Source organism: Anarrhichthys ocellatus, unplaced genomic scaffold, assembly GCF_004355925.1.
Source record: "Anarrhichthys ocellatus isolate YVR2014 unplaced genomic scaffold, GSC_Weel_1.0 scaffold4, whole genome shotgun sequence".
NCBI classification, from domain to species: Eukaryota; Metazoa; Chordata; class Actinopteri; order Perciformes; family Anarhichadidae; genus Anarrhichthys; species Anarrhichthys ocellatus.
The window spans coordinates 9,009,231-9,033,795 of NW_022280034.1; the positions used below are offsets into that span (position 1 = coordinate 9,009,231).

The window sequence follows — 24,565 nt, forward strand, 5'->3', positions numbered from 1 at the left end:
GTGTAGCATCCACAGCAGCAACAGGTGCGACTACTACAAGTGTAGCACCTACGACCACAAAGCTTCCAGGTAATTCCATCTGTTAAAATTGTTATTTCCTCTGTTTCCATGATGTCATTGTTTTTTAGATGCTCACACAATGTTGTAAACGCTTATATTTGTTGTGTGCGTTTTTATTCTTTTGACTTGAAAGATCCTTGTGATGGAAACCCATGCTACGATGGGAGCACCTGTGAGGATCGTAGCAATCAAACCTTTGAATGCGTGTGTTTCGCTGGTGATGACTATAATTATGACTTGAAAAGTTGTGTGAGTGGTAAGTATTTTTTTGTATACCACCATGAGATTGTTACTCCATGAGAAAGCGATTGAAGGACTTATCATACCAAAGTGTAGGCCTGTATGTATCTGTGGGATTCAGATTAACCTTGTTACACAAGAGTAGTGTTACTGTCGTCGGTTATTTGTAATTATCTTACATTCATTGAAGTGTAACTACCAGCTAGTTGGGACTGTATCTTGGACCGGAACAGTGACATCCTGAAGTCCTGTCGATACTGTGCAGTTGCCAGGCAAGCAGAGAGGATGTCATTCGAGCTGTCTTAAGTATAAGTGTAGCCTTTATTTATTGGACAGATATGAGAGTGGGTTTGTCTTCTGATTTAATTATCAGCAAGAAGGGGAATTTCCCAAATTGTTGAACTATTCTTTTAAATTAAATGTTTTTTGGAGTGTTTACAACTACCCTAAGATGATATTTTCCTTTTTAAGCCAAAGTTTTCCCTGGACAACTAGACCTGCCTAACTTACGATACCATCAAAACATGACTACCAAGACATCACCAGAATTCCAAAAGGCTTCGATTCAAATTAATGACGAGGTAAGCAATAAGTTCTCTCCTCTTTTTATGTGGCTTTTATTTTTTTTAAATAAAGACTTTTTCAGATTTTTCAGACAGCCATTGCTTCTATGTTTTTTTATTCTCTTCATCTTCTTTACCAGAAGTGATAAATATATTTAATAATACTGTATTTTATTTGTATAGTGCATTAAAAGGTATTCAAAGGCACTTAACATGGTAAAAAATAAAAAACAGTAAGTAACAGAAACAGTTAAAGCAATAACAGTACAAACGCAACAACAATGACAATGCAAAAGGACAAAAAGAGAGGGGTGGGGGTCACCAATTGAAAGCAGACTTAAACAGGTAGGGTTTGATTGTCCTTTTGACAGAGGGGAGTGAGGGAGAATGTCTGAGGGGTTTAGGGCACATATTTAATTACCAGGTGTATCATGGTGGAATTAACAATTGATATAAATTCTTTATTTTTCTCCTTTAAATACATTTGATATTTTTGATGCAAAAATACCCTGAAAAAAACTGCCTGTGGAGTTCACTGACAACAGAAGTTAATTTAACTCGCGTGTGCTACACTAAGATATGCGAAATTGATCCAAAGTGGCTGTGCATTCCCAATCAGGCGATGCTAAACAAAATTGTATTTTTTTTCCCCCTAAAACACAGCTGTCGGTTATTTTCAAGAATTATTCTTTCTCTCGATCTACAGTGCTGGAATTCAGAGAGCTGTAAGTCACAATGTTTTTTACCATCTGTCTGTCAATGTAGAACCTACAGCACACTTACAGCATATTGTACTTAATAATTGCAGAATGCAATCATGATTAAGTGTGATTTTTGTCTATAGGTCCACTCGTAAAGTTATGTCAAGATCAGAGGATGGGGTCAGTGCAACTGTAGATATCATCTTCCATGTAAATTCTGACATCGCAACCGCAGAAGTTGTGGAGAAGTTGACAGATCCCAGCAAATGTACTGTGGACTGTCACCTGGCAAATGCATCGTTTCATGGTAAGTTTATCTATCAAGTATATATGTCAGTTCTTTATCTTATCTTATCAAGACTTGTTTTTAGCTAGAGCATCATTTCAGAGCGTTGCTTCAAAATGCTGCATGCTCTATCTGCAGCGCAGTCTAAAATCAATTCATTGATTATTCTGTCAAATATAAAAGAATTAGTTGTAAAAACAAAATTTAAAAAAAGTATCCTTATACAAATGGTTTGTTTTTTTATCCTATCAAATATTTTGTTCATAAATGTCCCTGTTAGGGCTTTGAAATGCAGAACATCTACTGCTGTGATGTTTTAAGAACTACGCCCACTTTGTTGGATGGCATCAAATTGTTCTTTGTGTTTCTATTAGATGTTCACATAGTGGAGTGTTTTTTTTTTTGTAATACAATTATTCTGTAATGTTGAATAGATTGCAGACAATTAGCATTTTTACAAAACCTGTTTCAGAAATTCTAAATGTATCTTTTGTATAATGCTGTGCATTCATGATTTTTTTATTTTGTACCTCTGTACTTGTTTGAGTTAGGTGTGCTGACTCTGTCTTCTTTTTTTACTTAATCTTAAGAGACAGACCTGTGTCTTAAGAATCCCTGTGATAAGGATACTACATCATGCCTATGGCAAAATGGATCTTACAACTGTACCTGTTTGCAACAATTCATTGAGACGGACTTCAGTCGCAGAATATGCACTGGTAAGGGAATTTAGTTTGTGCGAAAGAGATAAAGAGTGTGTGTGTGTGTGTGTGTGTGTGTGTGTGTGTGTGTGTGTGTGTGTTAAAATAACATGTTTATCTAAAGTTTAACTATCTCAACCTTTTCTACTTTTGCAGCTTGTCCTAATGGTCAACAAGTTGGCGACTCAAAAATATGTGTCGAGTGAGTGTTTAAATTTCATATCATGTTCTGGAAAGATAAAAATTAGTATCTATCTAATTATCTATCTTATTACATTTTTACAACACTTCATGCAGATCATAGTGAGAGGCACTGTAGATATGACCTGTGTCTATAGAAAGCGTGGTTATAAATAAAATCATAAAATGAATCATTCTTCCTGTCTTTCAGTTGTTCCTTTGGTTATTCTGGTGTTGACTGCCAAGATTGTGAGTATACATTATACATGTTTTTGAAAGTAAAGGCAAAAAACGCCAAAAGAAAAATATCAAAATGATACATGAAATGAGTATTTGATAAAATGGATACAAAGTTGTTGACATTACAGGTAAAACAAACTAGTTTTACTACTTTATGAGGGATGGTATGTAACGTAACCATTCAATTAATACAAATCTCCTCCAATAGAGTAACATTCCTTCCCTAAATCATGTTCATATGCAGCTCCTGGCACGTGCAAATATACTGTATGTACTGGGGAAACATAATGGCTGCAATACAATATTTCAACACATTAGACGTAAGAAAATTTACATCAGCATGTCCAGTGGTGTTTGCCTATATTGTTCTCTATGGCAACTGTATTTGCTGTTACATCATCACTGCTAAGAGAAGGCAAGGAATTTGTTTGCAAGCCTTCTGCGACATTTTGAAATACTGACTAAATTGAAATCACTTTAGGCAATTTATCTGATTTCACACCGCTCCCTCTGGAGCCACGAAGTCTTTATAACTTTCACATGAGAAGTGTAAACACACTTTGATGGTTGGCTTTTATTGTGAAACACTTCATAAATTTAGTTTGAAAGGACGGATTTTTAATAGCGTAGCCTTGTTGTTGATGTCCTTGCCGTTGTGTTTCGTTAGCATGGCTGCAGACGTTGGTCATCGTCAGCTCCGTGCTCGGGATACTGCTGCTCATCGCACTCATTCTTCTGCCTATATTGGCAAGCAGGTGAGTTTCTCATCTATTCACTCGCCAATTCATTAATGCCTTTCTCACGCTACACATTCACTTTTATGTAACCCATCAGATGAATTATGAACCTTTTTTTTAATTGCAACAAGGTTGCCTGGTGTTTTTAACCTGCCATTTTATTTTAGATACACACACATATTTTAGCAAATAATGTCATAGAAAAGATCAGAATGCAGAAATACAGATGCAGTAACAGTAACAGTCGAGAGTAATGCGTACTGTTGTATTATCTTGTTAGATCCTCAAAGAAGAGCTCCAAGAAGGACACAAATGCAGACATGGGGAAGCCTGCCAAGCAACCATTGGTTAACGGCAACCTAGCTCAAAGCCAGGGTGCCCGGTGGGCAGCCCGTGGGCCAGCCAACGGGTCGTCAGCCTTTGCCAATGCTGGGGTGCCTAGGATCCCAAGGGCCACAACCACAAACAGCTGGGACAGCAGAAGCAACCTGGAGATGACTCCGAGCAACAGTCGACAAAACCTGATCCCTGTGGGGAGGAACCCGGTGAGTAGAAGCAACTGTTGAGATTAAGAACTTAAGTTTCTAAAAGGGGACAGAAAGTAGAATGCTGAAAATAAAAATAAATAAAAATAATCAGCAGGGTAGGAGAAGAGAAAATCTTGTATGCTTGGTATTGCAATTCTCTGATGAAGAAATTCTCTTTTAATTGTAGCGGCTCTACAACGACCAAGATGACATGAACCCAAATGCTCAGGTTCGACCCCAAAGCAACCTCTATGCTCAGGCTCGCCCCCTGAACAACCCCTATGCCCAGAGTCCACCTCAAACCAACCCGTATGCTCAGAGCCAAGGCCACAGCAACTCTCACTACACGCACGATAATGGAAGTCGGTTCAATTAATAGGAAAGCACAACGGTTTATCCTACAGTGACATTTGCCCAGATCAACAACTGGCTGGAGTTTTGTTGGAAACACCTCAGAATTCTTCTTTTTCATCTTTTTTGCTCAGATAACCGAATATCATTAATACACCAAAGTCAGAGTTTTATAAACGGAAGCAAAATGGTTGCATAGGTCTTGTGCAATGTCTGAAGAAATAAATAAATAAATCATTCCTGTCCTTTGTAAAATTTAAGAATATGTTATACACTGTAAGTCTTTTCCAAGGTTTCTATTATATATTTTGATTGTTGATCAATTTAAATATTACTCTCTTAAGAATGTCTAATTGTTAAATGGCATTGAAACCCAGAAATGATGTGTTGTTTGATATCATTCTCTTGCCCAGATTATGTCTCACTCATTTATGAATTTACAGGTAATCATTTTGTATGTAATATGTGTTATGTTTATGATGAGTCACAATTTTCTGTTGCGCTCAGTTTTCTTTTCATAGAATTTGATGAGTTATTCCTCCAAATTAGGGCATGTTAGATCCCTCTATGTATTTTAGTATCATTTGTGTAAAATGTTTACAATAAAATTGTTTGATGTTATACTGAGAGTATATTCTACAGTAATCGTCTTGAGTTGAAAGCATATCAAAAGTGTCAGTTTTAAATGCATTCTAACAAATTATTTGTCAGTAACATGCAACAACAGATGAACAGAGACTACATGCACAGTCAGAAAAACACCCGATTTTAAGCCTCAGTGGCTGGCAACACCAATCTGATTTGTTGAATTGCTGAGAGTATATTTTGTTTATTTTTAACCACTTTCATGTCCAAATGATACCAAACTGTTATTCAACAGGAATAAAATAAAACAGTAATATTTACAAATGAGTTATATATACCACTTACTGTATTGTATTAGTTTGTCCTTGTCACTCATATCTATATGATTTTAACCATAAAACATTTAAAAACCAGTGATGGATTCTGTCAAATATTTTCTTCTTCTTTTTGGGTGGGTCTGAGAGCGCCATCTAGTGGGCCACAGATGATGAAATGAAATTTAAAATATATATTTTTTACCGCTGACAGTGGCATAACACATATTTACAGCCCACTATATTTTTTCTGTGCTGTGTTTTTTTAAATCACTGAATTGTCCTCAATGTCTACTATTTAAGTAAACTATTTTTGGTGTGTAAAATGTTGTGGGTTACATTTATCTCAAGAACCAAATTAATCTACAGCAATCGTCTTGAGTTGAAAGCATATCAAGAGTGTCAGTTTTAAATGCATTGTAACAAATTATTTGTCAGTAACATGCAACAACAGATAAACAGATACGTCAGAAAAACACCCGATTTTAATCCTCAGTGGCTGGCAACACCAATCTGTTTTGTTGAATTGCTGATACACCCCTCGCCGGAGCAGACAGTCCAAATGGTATTAAGCTTTAACTGTAGCTCGTCACAAGGTCACACATCGTAAAATGCAATAAAGAAGCCAGTAGAGGCTGCTAATATTCAGTTTGTTTGATAACTGTAGCTATGATAATGTCTCAATAATGTGCCATTGATTTAAACAGGGTGGAATTCATATGGACCATGACCATATGCATCTGCATTAAATGAATGAACTAATTAGAAAGAGATAACATGTGGTTGCTCAAAAAAAGTTTTCTATGTCGCATTTATATAAAAAATACAAAAGTAGTACCTACAACTCATTACTGAAGCACTACTATGGTCCACAAACACCTTCCCATATGCTATTATAAATGTTCCATCAATAGTACGATCAATTTGTTGCAGGAATATTGTATTTGGTTCTAATTCTTTAAACATATGCCCATCATTCCACATTTATTTTCCATACTACACTATATTTAGCTGTGTGTACACCACGCTTACAACTTCAATACGTTCACATTTAAATTGTGTTTTTAACGGCCCTTTATAGGATGTAAAGACCTGATGAAAGGCTGGTGAAAATACTCATTATCACTGTTCTCAGGAACTATATTGTCTGTATTAACAGTGGTTGCAGTGTTAACTTCCTGCCGCAGTGTTACACAAAAATTAGTAGTTCCATTTTCTTGCTGATGTAGACAATATACCAACAGGTAAAAGTTAATCTTAGATGAAGTTTATGTAAAGGAGCCAGCCATAAAAAGCTGTGTTCCTCCATGTCACATTATTGGTCTGCTGGTTGCTCTGGGTTATACATCTCCGTCCCAAAGGCAGTATCTTACCCAGTGTCATTAACAGAGCCAGATTTAGCATGAGTGTACACACTTTGTCAAACTAACACCAAAGTTAAATTATGGGCCTAAAAGGTCTTCATCTTCTGTCACTTCTACTGCTGTCCCAAGGAATTCAACTTGCTCAAGGTATGTGTATACTCTTGATTTTACAACAATATGTTTTCTAGTCACAAATATGTTAAAGCTAAGTATTGAGAGAAGAATACAAATGCTTGGCAATGGTCAGTTGTGGGATTTTTGCATCATCAGAGTGTTATTTTCACCAACATATTGAGTTTTAAGGGAGTTCATCTTTCACAATTATGGTCATTTTTGAGTTGCACCAAAATGCAAAGAGATTTATGCTTTTATGGAATTTGAGTAGTTTGACATCCCAAGAAATCATTACATAAATAAATCATGATACTACTGTTTTGGGAATTATTAAAACTTAAACAATTGATATAATAAATATAAATGTTGTGATAATAATAACATGTGTACCTTTAAAGTATATAAATAATCGTATTATTGCCTTATATTTACAATACAAAATACAAATTTTGTATTGTGCTTCATTCAAAATTACACTTTATAAAATACTGAAAAGTTATGAATGCACAAATGATCCAAAGTACACGTCTCTCTGCTGTTTCAGACTTCAATCATATATCTAAAATGAATGTTTGTATACTTCAAGGTCATAAGAATGTTCTGTTCAATCATGGGGAAGAATTAGCTATCCTTTGATAGCCGAATCACATGTTAGAAGGTTCAAATGTTGCAGACAGTGTGTTTACAACTGTCATAAACATGGTAACTCATTTGTCAGAATACAGTAAAAAGCACTTTTTCATTTAACATGGACATCTGACATTGTATCTTAAAATAATAAATGTGTGTAAACAGGAAACGATGGATGATGACAGATGTTTTAAATCCATCCTATTGTGTGCGTGTGTGTGCAGGAAGTTGTGGCAGTGGGGAGTTTCAGTGCACTAGTGGACAATGCATCAATATAGCTTGGAGATGTGATGGGACTAAAGACTGTACAGATGACTCAGATGAGCTGAACTGTCGTGAGTATTACACCCAATCCCTGGAAACACAGATAGCACCAAGCAAAAGCATTCTCAAAACCCATCTGTTAACTGGGAAATAAAGTTTGCCAGGAAAAGAGCAACAAAGAGAAGAGTCTTACAGAAACATAAATCCATGCCTCAACACAGACCTTTATTATGTATGTGTTAACTCTTCAATTGTTTTGTTCTTCGTGGCAGCAACTCCATCATGCACCTCGCAGGAATTTAAGTGTGTGACGAGCGGTGAATGCATCTCTCTGGGATTTGTCTGTGATGGAGAGGAAGACTGCATCGATGGTTCGGATGAAAAAAGAACCTGTGGTATGCAAAGTGGACTGTTTATTGGCTGTTGCTAACAATGAAAGACTGACAAAAACTCATAAGTCATGACAATTGGCTCAAAGTAGTGAACGTAAACAGCTGAAGGAACCTCACAGAAAACAAAAAGATGCACGCTTGTGCAGCAATGAAGAGTAAAACCACTAGATGGCCACATCAACTCACTCTAAAATGTGAACCCTTCAATAGGAGTCCAAATTATAAAAATAGAAATAATACAAAAATAAATGTAAGGAATTTAAATTAAACATGCAAGTCTTGTAAATAAACTGTATTTCTCTAATGTAAACAAAAACATACCTGAGATAGGAAACCTATTTTGAAACTTCATGGGACATTTACTTTTTGTGGTTTGGTGATAAACAGATTTATGTAGGTCAAGGTTTTACTGCATTTCTTTTTTCCTATATTGTTTATTCATGGCTTTCCATGTCAGAGTGAGAGAAGTAGTCTAGACAAACAGATTTGACTCATAATACCAAACTGCCCTTTAAGAACGTTGTAATTTTACATTTCAAATTGAGAGTCTAATTTCCCTTTTTATCATTGCATTTTGAATCAAAACTCCCCCGCATGCTCTTGGTTCTTCAGGTGGACGGACCTGCAGCCCAGACCAGTTCACCTGCCAGGAGGGCCAGTGTATCCCCGGAAACTACAGATGTGACCATGTAAAGGACTGCGTGGACAACTCTGATGAGAACAACTGCAGTAAGACTTTTACATCTACAGTGAACCTTTAGGCTCTGTACTTTGATGTCAGTCAAAAAATACGTGTATTATGTGGATGTATGTCAGATTTTTTTGTTTACCCATTTTTGGGTACCCTCCTTATCTATAATAAGTGGTTTTGATATGGATCATTTTATTTGCATTGTTGGACAGGAAATGTATCGTCCTTTCAATAAAAGAATACACTTTTATTGCAGACTATCCACGTTGCACTGAGAAGACGTGTGCCAATGGGGCCTGTTACAACCACTCTCAGCACTGCAACGGACTGCAGGACTGCCGAGATGGCTCCGATGAATTCAACTGCAGTGAGTAGAACCTACCATAGTAGGGGTGGTTTTGCAGATACTTAAGAATAACCTATATATGTTCTCTTCTCTAACACTGAGAAAAAATGGTACATACACAAATAGTACATACACTTATGGTAACAAGAATATTATAACCCTAACGTTAGCTAACATCACAGGTGAGTTACCGTTAAAGCTCAACCATACCATTACTTAACATTAACGTGACCCTGACACGTGTTCTATAGTCACTTCAGCACAAGTTGCCCATAGCTTCGTTAGAGGTTGTTTCAAGTGTGCCTTGGTTGTTGACCTCTTCTAAATTCTGTCTGTGTTTTATTTCCAGCTACACAGCACTGTCCCAGCCACCAGTATCAGTGTGCTAATGGCTACTGCATCCCACATTCCTTTGTGTGTGACCACTGGAATGACTGTGGGGACAACAGTGATGAGAAAGACTGTGGTAAGGATGAAGTGACTCAACTACATTAATAGAGGTGTCTCATTTCAAGAGGACAGAGTTGATTGTGTTTCCTCTTTAAAAGATCAACCTTCTGTATTGAATATAAAGGGAAGAACTGCAAGCTCACGAAACCAAACTGCTCATTATTCTGAATACATTTACAAATGGATTGACATATTTCTTGAAAGTTAGACAAGAATCCAAAAATCCTTTTATACCTTTCTGCTGTTGGAAATGTTGCAAGTGCAATTGTTGTGCAGCAAACAAGGCTTATATAGTGATGTATTTATTGTTAACAGGAGTGGTTTTTTTTATGGCCAATTTGATATAGTTTGAAATATTAAATTTCAATAAAATATCATATTTTTGAAAATGTGTTGAGATTTTTAAATGTCAAATTTGGCGTAAAATCAAATAAAATGTGAGTCCTATCTCTTTATTCTTAAGAATACCAGAGCTGTAGCGGCGGCGAGTTCACGTGTTCCAGTGGCCGTTGTATTCCTCAGCGCTGGGTGTGTGACCACTTCAATGACTGTGGGGACTACAGTGATGAGAGAGGATGTGGTGAGAAAACGTTTGAACGGGAAATTCAGTATAAACATTAAGAGTTGTAGAACATTGCACAAGATGTAGTCAAAATAAGTTCAACTCCTGACCTATCAAAATAGAAAACTGATTTTTGCATAACTTAAAGAAAAGCATGTGGAAATATTTCTCGTTCATAATATAATCGTGTGTTTTTGTGTTTTTTAGATAGTAACTCTCGAGACTGCTACCCTGGTGAGTGGGGCTGCCCCGGCTCGACAGTATGTATACCAGTGGGCAAAGTGTGTGACGAAACACCTGACTGTCCTGGAGGAACAGATGAGACCAACTCCACAGCACAGAAAACCTGCAGTAAGTCACACGGATGTTGATGTTTCACAGGGTTTGAGAAATCTACACATGTGAGTCACGCTAAACCACAGAAGACTTGCTTTGTATGCCTATTCAAACTAGTCTTTACTAGTGCAGTGCATGTTTGTGGCGTGCCGCCCCGTGAAGAAGAGTTTGGGTGTAACGTTAAAGTAGACGGCGGTCAATGAGCGTTGACCTGTAGAGCCCCGCTGCAGACGACATGCTCAGGTCCACAGAGCCCTGAAGCCACACCTCCGCTGCTGCACAGCAATACTTCTTCTAAGTGTGAAGTCAATCAGATTTCTTGAGATATGTGAAGGACAGACAGACAGACAGGCAGACAGACAGGCAGACAGACAGGCACAGATTCCTCGCTTTATAATTAGAAGTCTACGAGGAAGATAGCTTGATCACAGAAACACCCACTGAATTACTGTTTCCTCAAGGTGAGAGCCATCTGGTCACATGTAGAGCATCCCATATATGCAGCACTTTCATGGGGCTATAAATGTAAGTGCACAGGTTTTAGACATTAACGTGTACTGTACTCATAAATGTTTTCTCAGAAGTCAGCTGTTGAGACTGCTATGTGATACTTACGCCTTCCTTATTACTGCCTTCACACATACCTGGTTTAAGATTAACTTTTATCAGGTCATTTTCTCAGCTGATGATAGCTATAATGCTGGTCACCATACTGTTAATGATGTTTAAAGCTGTGCAGATGATAATCCCAAATAAAAACGTACATTGCATCCGAGATGCGACCACGGTGTTGATTTACATGCTTTTCCTTCACAGGCCTGGAGCAGTGCTCCGCCTTGAGTTGCGAGTTCCTCTGCCACCCGTCTCCTCAGGGAGGTGCCTGCTACTGCCCTGATGGTTTCACTGTAGCCAATGACAGCCGTTCCTGTGTAGGTGAGTGCCATATATCATATTTGTTTTTGTGAAAAACTCTGGTTGCAAATTATTGGTATAGATCTTTACGCTAATGCCTACAACATAAAACATGTCTGTGTGTCTTATTGCCTAGACTATAATGACTGTCAAATCTGGGGGATCTGTGACCAGCTGTGTGAAGACCGTCCTGGGACTCACCACTGTAGCTGTGCTGATGGCTACTTCTTGGAGCAGGGTCATGTCTGCAAAGCCAATGTGTCAGGTAACAGGGAGTCACACATCACACGGTAGCTTCATACGATATGTGTCCACTGCTCCACAACGTGTGGGTTTGTTTTAATGATCAATATGAAATAGATAAGGAGACAATACTTTAAAGTGACAATGCAATCTCTGGTGTGTTGCTCAGAAAGATAAGAGCCAATATAATGTTTTTGTATTTTACAGCTGGATTGCCACAGCTCATTTTCACCAACGGTGGTGATGTGATGATGGCTGATATACACGGACGCTTTGTCAGAACTCTGGTGCCATCGCAGGGCAAAGGATATGCTGTCGGCGTGGCATATCACTGGCACAGTGACACCGTCTTCTGGAGCGATACATATACCAAAAAGGTCAGCCTGCATCATTGTGTCCTTTTGTGATGACGGTATTCATTCCCCTCATTGCTTCTTTTTTACGTGATCGCAAAACACCAGCTCCTTGTGTATCGAAACTGCACCGCTATAGCTGAGCGGCAATCATTTTCTGTTGGCCACTGAGAAGCTGTGTTTGGGCAGCTTGTACGCTGTTCTCAAAGGCAGAGAGGCAGTAGTTTAGAAAAACCCACTCACCCTAAACCCTTTCCTTCTTTTTCCAGGTGTACTCTGCCAACTACAACGGGGGAAACATTAAGGAGGTTCTGACTGCTGCAGTCCAGAGTGTCCAGAACCTCGCTGTTGATTGGATCAACTTCAAACTCTATGTCTTAGAGGCCATGATGGAGCGGATCGACATGTGCGACTTTGATGGAGAGAATCGGGTCACGCTGGTGGCTGAAAACCTGCAAACTCCTCATGGCCTCGCCCTGGACCCAACAGTGGGGTGGGTTTATATGCCGAAGATGAAGTGTTGACTTGTTGTCATTATTATTATTATTTACGCTTATCAGTTAAAGGTTATTTATGGTAAACTCCAAAGTAAATCAATCCCAATTCTACGAGATTTCAAAAGAATCCTGTTGAAGAACTCTGTAATTCTATTATAACACCAGTGTTTGTATCTGCTATACAGCATCTCTCTGAGTCTCTATTCCTTGTTTGTTTGCAGCTACATGTTCTTCACAGACATGGGGGTTGCTAGTGAGCACATGAAGTTGGAACGTGCCTTCATGGACGGCAGTAATCGTGTAGAGCTGGTGAGGAGCAGACTCGGCTCTCCAACAGGAATCACCCTGGATATTGTCACCAAGAGGGTTTACTGGTCCGACAGCCACTTTGACACGGTGGAGACCGTCACCTACAGTGGTTTGGACAGGTACTGGTTGCACTGTAAATGTTGTCAGTCATTAAAGATGTCTCCCTACTTGTAGAATAACTTTAAGCTAGAAAGGGCAGCAGTGACTCATCCATGCATTGCTGTCCTTCATGGCCATTCTGAGGTGTTGTTGTTGTTTCCCAGGAAAATAGTCCTTAATGGTGGAACCCAGGCTCCGTATCCATTTGGAATTGCTGTGTTTGAAAACCATGTGTTCTTCACTGACTGGACCAAGATGGGTGTGGTGAGAGTTAACCGGTTCAACGGCAGCAATCCAGCACTCCTCTATCGCACCACAAAGCGACCGGGTCATGTTGTAGTCTCACATGCTGCCCTGCAACCCGTTGGTAAGGAGACTCACTTCCAACCTGTAACAGCTTAGATAGATAAAGGAATTTATTCCTCCTTAACTTTTGTTTGGCTCATACACCAATATGAAAAACATTATGTCATAAAATGAGCACATGTCTCATGTCTTTCAGTGATGAACCCTTGCGGCAGACACAACGGTGGTTGTCAGCAGATTTGTGTTTTGAGTCACCGCTCCGACAATGATGGTCTGGGCTTCCGCTGCAAGTGTCGTCACGGTTATGACCTGCACGCTGACCGTCGAAGTTGCTTTAGTGAGTTCGATTTGAGTTGATTGAGGGCAAAATGTTCTGCTGTTAGATCATGAAACGAGCAGTTGTATTGTTCAAATATTTCAAAATTGAAAATAACTTATCCATACAATGTGATTCCCAAAATGATTCTTTTATTTATATATATATATGTGTGTGTATATATTATTACTTGTAGGTTTGCATACAATTCAAGCCATAATGAGCACGACACTGCTAACAACTAACATTAAGAATATCCACATTGTTTTGACAGTAGATTAGTAATCACAGCGACTTACCTCTTTTTGAACAGAGGTGAAGGAATACTTGTTGTTGGCCACCTCTCTCGGGGTGCGGGGAATCCCCCTGAATTTATCCCTGCAGGAGGACATCACCCTGCCCCTCTCAGGGCTCGGGACGTCTTTCTCTGGCTCTGCTGTGGAGTTTGATGGCAAAGAGGAAACTCTTTTCTACAACGACCGGTCCAGAGGCCTCGTCTATAAGTCGAACCTCAATGGCACTGGTGAGTTTTTATTACATTTGTTTTATAAGACACCATTACAATTACAATCACATGTAAAATAGTTGTTGTCATATTTGTAGTCCTAGTATTTCAACTTGTCTTTCAAGGCTCCATTCTAAATCCTGTGTGTCACACATCACCGTATTGATTTACAGTATGCATTCTCAGTCCAACAGATTTTGACAGGCTACAGAGTGGGAACGGTTGACGCCATGGCTTACGACTGGACCTCCAAAGTCTTGTTTTGGACCACAAGCACCTACAAGGCGGTGGTGGCCTTCAGAGTCACAGACAAGTCCAGACGAGATATTGTGACGGGATTAAGCAACCCAAAAGGAATTGCAGTGCATCCCAGTGCTGGGTGAGTGCTCTGATTTATAAGGTCTAAGTACTGGAGAGTGACTTGTTTGCTCTGAGGAGATTCCAGGTTGTAGGGACAGCAAGGGAATTAACACAATACACATTACCTATTACATCATTCACTGTTTTACAACTTTTGCACTTGAATATCTCCATCTGAAGGTTTGTTTGTACTCACGCTTGGTGCCGTAGTACGAGTTCCGTTATTATACATGAAATGACATCAAAGTTAACTGATTTCATTATATTGTATTTTTGATTGACACTTAACAGATCTGTCCTCTTCTAAACGTTAATCCACAGCTTCTTGTTTTGGTCTGACTGGTACCGCCCAGCGGTCATAATGAGAGGCTTCACTGATGGCAGCAATGCTGTTCCTCTGGTCAACACAACACTGGGATGGCCGTATGGACTTTCTGTTGACTTTGTGTAAGCACGGTGATGACCCAAAAATAACAATTCTCAGGCTTTTTCAAGGAATAAAAGAATGTATGTTTATATTCACTGGTTGATTCCTTGTGATTGGTCTTCGACAGGATGGACAGGCTGTATTGGGTGGATTCCCAATTGGACCAGATTGGTCACATTAGCATCCAAGGACATGACAGACAGACGTTTACCCAGATTGGCCAGATCACTCAACCCTACTCTCTAACCATTTATTCAGGTGGGTCTCTTGGTCTTTCCTCATTACTCACACTTATTCTAGTAAACCTATATGATACATGCACAATATCATTTCAATTGTATATGATATTATTCAGGTTTATCTTCAGGTTTATCTTCAGCTTTGACACAAAAAACAAACTTTTTCATAAACCTCTAAAAATGGCATTCAGTACATCCCTAAAATTTTGTGAATATGGATTTGTTTTAATACCGTTGCAAGTCTTTGTTTAAAATGTTAAACCATCTATTTTTTTGTAGACTACCTGTATGTGGCGGATACAAGGACCAGAGCAGTATTCGAGATGAGGAAGAGGGATGGAGGAGGAAACATTATGATCAGACAAGGAATCACAGGCATCATGAACGTCAAGGCCTACACAGCTGACCTCCACAGCAGTAAGTTCTCACACAGCATTGGAGTCTGCAGATAGTATAAGACTCCAGCTCTACAGTAGCTGATGCATAGTCGTAAGTAAAGGCCAATATTCTGACAGTTTAGATAATAATGAGTTGACTGCCAGTAGGCAAGAAGAGCAGTAACAAAATGGAGCTAAAAAAAGAAGATAATGACATAAATATCACATTCAGGATAATCAATGACATGATAATCCAGAAACCCGCCGACCGCTTCTTCATCATCCTTCTGACAGTGTTCACCAGCCGCTGCAATATGGTGTTCAACGGGCACTGCAGCCACTTCTGTTTCCCGACTCCCTCCTTCAGTCGAGTGTGTGGCTGTCCGTACGGCATGAAGCTTCAGGCCAATCAGAGGGACTGTATCAAGGACAATTCTGTTCCCCCACCGGACAACAACTGTGGCGACTTTGCTTTTGAGTGTGATGAGGGACGCTGTCGACCCAACTCCTACCGCTGTGATGGATTTGCTGATTGCATAGATAAGACGGATGAGGCCAACTGCACTGATACAGGTAAATGTATCTTATGAAAAAATGTTGTGTTTGAGGAGTAGTGGAAGGAAGGTATTGAGCAAACCACTTTATTAATCCGCCTGCCTACCTCATGCGTCTTTACCAGGAGCGACCTGCTCTCCACAAGCGTTCACCTGCAACAACAAGCACTGCATCCTGTCCACTTGGCGCTGTGATGGCATGGACGACTGCGGCGACGGTTCTGATGAATCGAACTGTCCCACTCGTCTCCCTACCACCTGTGCCGCCAGCTACTTTACCTGTGATAACAATAGGTGTATCTCTAAAATATGGGTGTGTGACGGTGACAACGACTGTGGCGATGGCTCCGACGAACACAACTGCAGTAAGTGTGTGTGGGGACAAATCTTAGGTTGTCAAGGTAATGTAACAAAATTCCGATAAATGAGCTGTATCTGTGATTGACAGATTCAACCATCACTACCTGCCCTCCTGCCTACTTCCTGTGTCCCGACCACCGCTGCATCTACAACTCATACGTGTGTGATGGAGACCAGGACTGTCTGGATGGCTCTGATGAGAAAAACTGTGGTAGGAATCACTATAACATCAATATGTGTTGTGTTTTAAGAATGTGATTCTTTTATGTAAGACGGAACAACTTATTGATCCACAAAGATTCATTTTTGGGGTCTGAAATACCATTTTCTTTTTGTGTTTTGATATTTCAGTTGAATTATCTTTTGCTTCTTAATTTCTCCTTTCCACCTTAAGAGTTTGACTGTGCCTCCTATGAGTTTGCCTGTGCCAGTGGGGACCAGTGTGTCAGTTCGAGCTATCGGTGTGATGGAGTGTTTGACTGCAGGGACCATTCTGATGAAGGAGACTGTCGTAAGCTAGCAACCCCGACTGACGATGTAACAAATATAATAATTGTGTTTACTAGTATACTTGAAATTCTGTCAGCTCTCTGACAGTTTTCTGTTGGTGAGTAACTGAAATTTCTCAGAGAAAGCATTTTTATTTTAAAAAGTCATTTTTAAATATTTGTTGCTCCTCCACCCTCCAGCCACTCGAGGTCCAGGCCTCTGCCACGATAAGGAGTTCCAGTGCCAGGCAGACGGTTTCTGCGTACCGGGTGAATGGGAGTGTGACGGCCATCCAGACTGTGAGGATGGATCAGACGAACACAACTCCTGCCCACCTGTCACCTGCAGACCCAACTATTTCCAGTGTACCAACCAGGCATGCATCCCGACAGGCTGGTTGTGTGATGGCGACAACGACTGCCGGGACATGAGTGATGAACAGAACTGCCCCACCCCTCCTTTTAGTTGCCCCTCCGGACAGTGGCTGTGCCCCACTGACCAGCTGTGCATTGACCTGGACAAGGTGTGCAATGGCCAGAGGGACTGCCCCAATGGAGCCGATGAGTCGCCTATCTGCAGTGAGTTTTTAAAATATCATGCGTTATATATACACCATAATTAAGCCTCTGCAAAGAGGTATTCCTACAAAAACAGAATCAACCGAATGGTGCTGTTGTGTAGTATGTAAAGGAGATATGAATAATCAAAAAGTAATACAACATATCAAATAATCTTAGACCACTGTTAAAGTAGAAATGTAGAGGACTGTAGGATACTCGCACAAACGCAACACAATTTATTGAGAATAAATGTAAACATGAAGACAAACCCATCGAAATAACAGAAATCAAGAATCAGCAACAACAAATACATCGTGATGCCTGATAAATACAGAGTACTAACACACTGGCATGCCATTTCATGAAGACCAAGACGACTGTGTACTGAACAACGGGGGCTGCAGCAGCGGCTGTGTCCAAGGACCATTTGGGGCTCAGTGCACCTGTCCACCAGGATTTCAGCTCCTCAACGACTCCAAGACCTGTGAGGACATCGACGAGTGTCTGATCCCGGGTTTCTGCAGCCAGCAGTGCTACAACGAGAGAGGAAGGTTCAGGTGCTCCTGCTCACATGGTTACCTGCTGGAGCCTGATGGACGCACCTGCAAAGCTACAGGTAAGCAACAAACATTACATTACAAAAACGCTGCAATTAAACAATGCCGAATAGATGTAATACCTAGATTGTTTTTTTAAATTAATTCTGGGTTTATGTTACTAGATGCATATCTGTCTGTTAAATGCTCAGTGCTACAAAACAAATGAACAAAGTTATTTTAAAGTACAAACTAAATGCAGCATTTACAGGCATTTAAAGCAACTAACAATGTTATTACAACCATCCAAACAAAGCAGAATACTATTCATTTACACTTTTATTTGTGTGTAGTATTTATATTTAAAATTCTTCTCTATGAGGAGCATGGAACCGTATCCACAAAAGATGCACCTTAGATGAGATGCTGGTAGGGAACAAGATATTCTTTCTGCCCTTAGACCCACTAGCAGCTGTTCTTCTGGTCGCCAAGCGAAGCCAGATCATCGCCAACCGGATCAACATCAGACCCCCCCAGATGCGACCAGTGATCAGCGGTTCAGACATCGTGACCGTGGACTTCGATCGCATAACTTCCAGAATCTACTGGGCCGATGCCTTGCAGAAGAAGATATGGAGTGCCTTCCAGAACGGCACCGACAGACAGGAGGTAAGAGAAATTATTGCACGGATGCGTTAAGAGAGTTCAACCACTGGTGCCAAAGTTCAAACATGGCTGCTGCACAGCAACACAAAGACCTACATAACTAAATCGAACGGGGCAATATTGTCAGTTCAATGTGTCATTGTTCTAGGTGTTCTCCTCTGGCCTGATGGTACCAGAGACTATAGCTGTAGACTGGGTGGGTCGGAACCTTTATTGGACCGACTCAGTCATGGAAAACATCGAGGTCTCCACTCTGGACGGTCGCTTTCGGAAAGTACTCCTCACCAAGAATGTCACCAGCCCTCGCGGACTAGCTTTAGACCCCCGTAACTAGTAAGTAGAGACTCTTTGGGAGAAACTGACATGTTTTTTAATTTGATATTACATTGCTATCTTTTAGATTTTAGGTTTAGCTTCATACTTCACCCTTGTGCCCTTAAACAGCAAATCCCAAGACATTGATATCACATGTACTTATCACACTGTCATTCCTCCCAGCACCTACCTGATGTTCTGGTCAGACTGGGGTCAGAACCCCAGGATCGAGCGGGCAGACATGGATGGAGCCATGCGACGAGTCATTGTCAGCACTAAGCTCTACTGGCCAAACGGCCTGGCCCTGGACTACACCACCCGCAGGGTTTATTTTGCTGATGCCTACCTCAAGTATATTGACTACTGTGACTACGATGGCAATAACCGCCATCAGGTCATGGCAAGTGACATGGTAGGTTTAGTTTAATTCCGCTCTTTTGAGAATTGTTTTTGTCACTCATGGCGCCAAATCATTGATCAAACCAGACAAGACGACAACAAAAGCACTGCCTTCTTTTAGCAGGGACTCGCGGTAAATTAGGGAGTCTTAATAAATAAATAAAATAACATCATCCCTGTGCACCTCACACCAGGTTCTCCAGCACCCACACGGAATGACCATCTTTGAGGACGACATCTACTGGTCGGAGCGCTACACCAGCAAAGTGATGAGGACGAACAAGTTCCATGGCGGCAACATCACCACTTTGATGAACAACGTCTACCAGCCCATGGGCATCGTTATGGACCATCCCATCAAACAGCCCATAGGTATAACCTCCCGTTAAACGGTTAATCTTACAAGCATACTTTAAGACTTCTGAAGTGTACTGAAATGATGCAGTGTAGGATGTTAACAGCTTGTCTAATTTTGAATCAGTGAGCATAGATTGAGCTCTCAGGAATTGTTCGCGGCCAACTTTATATCTTTTTGAAAGGAAGCTCCTAAAGTTATGCAAACCACATGTTAATGTTTTTAAGGAATGCAAGTGCACCGACAACATAAACAGCAGTGTAGTGCATCTAATAACTCCACCACTCCTCCCTGCAGCAAATGATCATTTTACAAAAACACCCGACAAATTGGATAGCATGTTGAAAAAGGTATGTCAAATGTCATTTTAAGTCTGGTTGAAGGTGACACTGGTTTTGTTTTTTAGCAAACGACCCATGCAGAGAACACCTGTGCACTCAACTGTGCCTGCTGTCAGGCATCAGACCCAGGTACTACACCTGCCACTGTCAGTCTGGCTGGAAGCTTAATGCTGACAAACGCACGTGTGTCAAAGGTAGGTTTTATTTTTTATGGTGCTCTCTGCATAAGTGTTTTTTTTTTTAATTGAACCATGTTGAAATCTGTGTTCCTCTCGCCATGTACACTGTTCTATTCTAGATGAGACTCCCTTCTTGATGGTGGTGAGAGATTCTGTGATTTTTGGCATTCCTCTGGACCCCGCTGACCCTTCCAACAATGCAATGGCCCCCGTGTCAGGCATCAGCAAGGGGCAGGACATCGACTTCGATGACAAGGAGCAGTTAATCTATTGGGTGCAGAGCACTGTGAGTGGAGGTTGACTTGAACCTTGTATAGATATTTCATGATATATAATGTACTTGTGTAGTATGTAAGTACGTACTGTGGAAAATTGTATCCCATGTTATACTTGAATAGTATCCCTGTAGAAGAGAAATAAAAGGTTAGGCTTTGAATGCCTTATGAGTTGATTATTTCCACAATCTAATAGAAATGTATTAGTTAATGCTATTGATATTGATTGATATCTCCCTCTGTTTTTTCGTTATGTTTTACGCATTAGTTGAGTATCTACAGTTTCTAAAAGGCTTGTGTTGAAGCATGTTTTTTCTATTTCTTTTTATTAGGGTTCTATATGGCAAGTGAAAACCAGCGGTGCTAACAGGTCTGAGTTTGCTCCAGCTGCTTTCATTGGTTCGCCGTCTGGTTTGGCTTTTGATTGGATAAGCCGAATAATGTATTACACCAATCCTACTCTTAAGGCCATAGAGGTAAGCAACGTTTGAGACAAAAATGATGAGTGTTGATTGTTGATAACTGAGAGTATAATGGGAAATGGAGCCTAAAATGACAAGGATTGACATCATGTACATGGTAGACAACATTGGAATTATAGCGTATACTGTAGTGTTGAACATAATCCCTCCCTGGTTTCTTATCGCAGTTTCAATTTGTGTTCCCTTAAATGTGTTTTTTTTTCAGTGTATCACTTAATTTCAGTTCTTGCAACGTCATTGTGCAAGTAAATAAACAAAGGTTTGCTCTTCACCAAGGTTATCCGTGTGGATGGAGACCAGCACTATAGGAAGACCCTCATCATCTCCACCGGTAAACCGGAGGGAACAGGAGAGCCCTTTGGAATAGCCCTGGATCCAGCTCGAGGGTAAAACCTCTGTTTAATGAAGCGTTTGCTCCATCACTTGTATTCAGTGGCATGGGGAAAAACAATGAAAAGAACATCATCAAGTGTCAGTTTCTGTGGGTAAAATGGCCCAACATATTTAAATTACGTCTGTGTTTCTAAAGAACAATACTTATTAATTTGTACGCGCGTTCTTGCTGGCACTGGAAAGACAGAACCAATAGAGCAGGACCTGATTAATGGGACTGCATTAATTAAGCAGACAATAGCAGGCTGACAAGGACAAAGTGGTGGAATTGTTTGAAAGACCATCAACTAATTGGAAATTAAGAGGATTTATTTCTCCATCAACAACATATCTATCTCAATCATGTTCCCTGCCATATAAACAACCCATCCAAAGCTATAAACAGTAATAGGTAACACAATCACACGTGTGGCCGTATCTTAACATGTTTGTACAGTATATAAAAAATAATCACTTTCTGTATGTATATTCAGAATTAATTTGATACAAAGCTCGATTTAAAAACCTTTTGATACAAACCGCATGAGCACTGACGCATTGTTTGACTCTGTGTTTCTCACATTCACATATTCCCTTCACAGGAAATTGTTTTGGACAGACAAGGGGTCAGACAATGGAGTTCCTCCAAAGGTCGGCAGTGCTGACATGGACGGAGGAAACCTCAAAACCCTCTACACGGGCAACCTGGCAAACATAGGATTCATCGCCGCTGACATCTCTACCATGAAACTGTACTGGGGTGTGGCGGGCTCATCAGGGGTGGTATGTACACTATACTATACTATACCCGGTTATCTCTTTAATACTTAATGTCAAACTATACAACAAGTAATTTCCACCGCAATAATGTGATGTGTTCAGAACAAGCTTTTTTTATTTTTTGTTCTTATGTTACCTCTTCTGCTATTCTTGTACTTCATACTGGTCCTGATTTAACTCCTTTCAGTAACCATGTTCCTCTTTGCTCTCCGTCCTTATTTGCCCAGATTGAGTGTGGCACCATGGACGGAGTAACCCGGGTGATTGTGGTGAGTAGCCTGTCCCACCCATGGGGGCTGACGGTCTACCAGAGCCACCTGTACTACACCGACCTGGACTACGAGGTCATTGAGAGGGTGGACAAGGACAGCGGTGCTAATATGTTGGTGATGAGGAGCGGCATGTCTGGCCTGCGCGCCCTCAAATTGCACGCCAGAGACGGTATGTGCACTCGCGTGTTTTTAAATTGAAACCAGAGATGTCTGTCCTTGAGTTTTTATGGTGTTTTCTTCTGGACTGTCGTATTACGCAACAGATAAGTACTGCCAGCGAGCAGTCGTGTCCTCCTCAAGGACGCCATCATAAGTATTTCATCTTTTGAATGGAGCTCTTGTGTTGATAAGGACTTTTACCATTAAAATCGTTATTGCTCTTAAGTGTTTTGTTTTTTTCTCTCTCTCACCCAGTGATAAATAGAGGAATTAGTATATTTTAAATCCTCTATTAATTACAACTGTAGTGCATAGTAGCAAGTCAGACATGTAATATTCATAGTGCAACATATATTTGTATACATGAAGATCCAATCTTGCTCAGTTTAGATCAAAATAAAAGATTTTCTCTTACAAATTGTAAGTCGGATATTCCGCACAGCACAAAAATATTTGTTGTTGGAGAAAGACTGCAGCCTCTTTGCCTTCTTCAGATGTTTGTTTAAATGTCGAGTGCATTACAGTACCAAGGGGTCATATGACCCAGTAATGCTCACTTCCACCACTGTCTTTCTCTCTCCCACTTCAGACTCAGCAGGGACCACCAACGCCTGCAGCTCCAACAACGGCGGCTGTCCCCACCTCTGTCTACCCAAACCAGGCAATCAGAAAACCTGTGCCTGCACCATGGGCTTCAACCCGTCCCAAGATGCCTCACGCTGCGAACAGTATGAATCTTTCGCAGTTGTCTCCACCACCAAGTTCATCCGTGGCTTCCACATAAACAGCTCCGACCACTCTGAGGCCATGGTGCCTGTCACTGGAAGTATGTTGGCTTAATGTTGTTCTGCATTATAGTGTTGTAAATTGTTGGCTATGAATACAAAATGATCAGTTGATACAAGTAGCATTTAAAAAATGTTTTGCAGCTTCCTACTCCATTAAGGGCAAGTTGGACCTCCATATTGAATCTGGCTTTGTATACTGGACTGACAACAGCACCTCCACCTCCTACAAGGGCATCTTCAGGGCCAAAACAGACGGGGGGCAATACAGCACTGTCCTCAACTCGGGCGTTGGAAAAGGAGGCATCCAGGGCCTTGCTGTAGACTGGGTTGCGGGTATGAAGCCTCAACCTTCCCGTCTTTCATCCATTATCTTTACAAATACAGGCACAAGGGGCAAAGATATTAACAAAATCTTGTATAAAGAAATTCATACATAATATTTCACTAAAGTGTATTCATTTCATGCACAATTCAAACCGTATGTTACTGTGTCAGGCACTATAGTTGTGTGTCTGTCTGCTTGCAGTAATCTTATCCTCGTCTCTCCATTAACTTTCTCAGGTAACTTATACTTCACCAATGCCTTTGAGAGCGAGACCTTCCTGGAGGTGCTTGCCATCAACACCACCTACCGGATGATTCTCCTCAAGTCCTCCCAGGACAAGCCCCGTGACGTGGCTGTCAGCCCCAAGCTTCGCTACCTCTTCTGGACCGACGGTGGCCAAACGCCCAAGATTGAGCGGGCCCTGCTCGATGGCACCAACCGCACGGTGTTGGCATCAGAAAGCCTAGCGTCGCCTCGTGGCCTTACCGTTGATTACACCAATGATTTCCTCTACTGGACAGATGACGTTCTTGACATGATCTCCCGGATGGCTACAGATGGCACACAGAGGCAGATCATCCGGTATGGGAGCCGGTATCCATCGCCAGCAGGGATGGCTATATTCGGAAACTACATGCTGTGGGTGGATAAAAAGCTTGGGAAGCTCTTACAGGCCAGTAAGGACCCAGCCAATACTGACCAGCCGGAGGTGAGAGTTAAATCTGCTTTACAGTTTCAGCTTTCATGATGACGCTGTTATATATCTCATATCTCATAATGA

The 24,565-nt window shown here is 40.7% G+C and overlaps 2 protein-coding genes across 2 annotated transcripts in view; both read left to right on the forward strand.

Annotated features, from left to right (window-relative positions):
• Window positions 1-5,584, forward strand: part of LOC116380718 (mucin-13-like) — an 8,237-nt gene extending 2,653 nt beyond the window's left edge. Inside the window, exons 3-13 of the mRNA XM_031842602.1 lie at window positions 12-69; window positions 194-316; window positions 772-881; window positions 1,527-1,588; window positions 1,708-1,871; window positions 2,441-2,569; window positions 2,708-2,753; window positions 2,943-2,980; window positions 3,639-3,726; window positions 3,989-4,253; window positions 4,423-5,584. Of these exons, the coding sequence (XP_031698462.1) occupies window positions 12-69; window positions 194-316; window positions 772-881; window positions 1,527-1,588; window positions 1,708-1,871; window positions 2,441-2,569; window positions 2,708-2,753; window positions 2,943-2,980; window positions 3,639-3,726; window positions 3,989-4,253; window positions 4,423-4,611 (1,272 nt within the window). The 3' untranslated portion in view covers window positions 4,612-5,584. The remainder of the gene's footprint in view (window positions 1-11; window positions 70-193; window positions 317-771; window positions 882-1,526; window positions 1,589-1,707; window positions 1,872-2,440; window positions 2,570-2,707; window positions 2,754-2,942; window positions 2,981-3,638; window positions 3,727-3,988; window positions 4,254-4,422) is intronic.
• A 1,345-nt stretch (window positions 5,585-6,929) lies between these two features.
• lrp2b (low density lipoprotein receptor-related protein 2b) overlaps window positions 6,930-24,565 on the forward strand; it is a 35,236-nt gene continuing 17,600 nt past the window's right edge. Inside the window, exons 1-40 of the mRNA XM_031842942.1 lie at window positions 6,930-6,996; window positions 7,818-7,928; window positions 8,130-8,252; window positions 8,862-8,978; window positions 9,197-9,307; window positions 9,636-9,752; window positions 10,200-10,316; window positions 10,506-10,649; window positions 11,451-11,567; window positions 11,683-11,811; window positions 11,997-12,166; window positions 12,412-12,635; window positions 12,861-13,067; window positions 13,212-13,414; window positions 13,550-13,690; window positions 13,983-14,192; window positions 14,361-14,553; window positions 14,856-14,981; window positions 15,089-15,219; window positions 15,480-15,617; window positions 15,872-16,150; window positions 16,257-16,496; window positions 16,580-16,702; window positions 16,886-17,002; window positions 17,181-17,558; window positions 17,908-18,156; window positions 18,537-18,745; window positions 18,891-19,075; window positions 19,241-19,469; window positions 19,651-19,828; window positions 20,218-20,346; window positions 20,451-20,617; window positions 20,939-21,082; window positions 21,365-21,474; window positions 22,063-22,233; window positions 22,404-22,509; window positions 22,552-22,681; window positions 23,261-23,497; window positions 23,601-23,792; window positions 24,021-24,493. Coding sequence (XP_031698802.1) covers window positions 6,930-6,996; window positions 7,818-7,928; window positions 8,130-8,252; window positions 8,862-8,978; window positions 9,197-9,307; window positions 9,636-9,752; window positions 10,200-10,316; window positions 10,506-10,649; window positions 11,451-11,567; window positions 11,683-11,811; window positions 11,997-12,166; window positions 12,412-12,635; window positions 12,861-13,067; window positions 13,212-13,414; window positions 13,550-13,690; window positions 13,983-14,192; window positions 14,361-14,553; window positions 14,856-14,981; window positions 15,089-15,219; window positions 15,480-15,617; window positions 15,872-16,150; window positions 16,257-16,496; window positions 16,580-16,702; window positions 16,886-17,002; window positions 17,181-17,558; window positions 17,908-18,156; window positions 18,537-18,745; window positions 18,891-19,075; window positions 19,241-19,469; window positions 19,651-19,828; window positions 20,218-20,346; window positions 20,451-20,617; window positions 20,939-21,082; window positions 21,365-21,474; window positions 22,063-22,233; window positions 22,404-22,509; window positions 22,552-22,681; window positions 23,261-23,497; window positions 23,601-23,792; window positions 24,021-24,493 — 6,942 coding nt within the window. The remainder of the gene's footprint in view (window positions 6,997-7,817; window positions 7,929-8,129; window positions 8,253-8,861; window positions 8,979-9,196; window positions 9,308-9,635; window positions 9,753-10,199; window positions 10,317-10,505; window positions 10,650-11,450; window positions 11,568-11,682; window positions 11,812-11,996; window positions 12,167-12,411; window positions 12,636-12,860; window positions 13,068-13,211; window positions 13,415-13,549; window positions 13,691-13,982; window positions 14,193-14,360; window positions 14,554-14,855; window positions 14,982-15,088; window positions 15,220-15,479; window positions 15,618-15,871; window positions 16,151-16,256; window positions 16,497-16,579; window positions 16,703-16,885; window positions 17,003-17,180; window positions 17,559-17,907; window positions 18,157-18,536; window positions 18,746-18,890; window positions 19,076-19,240; window positions 19,470-19,650; window positions 19,829-20,217; window positions 20,347-20,450; window positions 20,618-20,938; window positions 21,083-21,364; window positions 21,475-22,062; window positions 22,234-22,403; window positions 22,510-22,551; window positions 22,682-23,260; window positions 23,498-23,600; window positions 23,793-24,020; window positions 24,494-24,565) is intronic.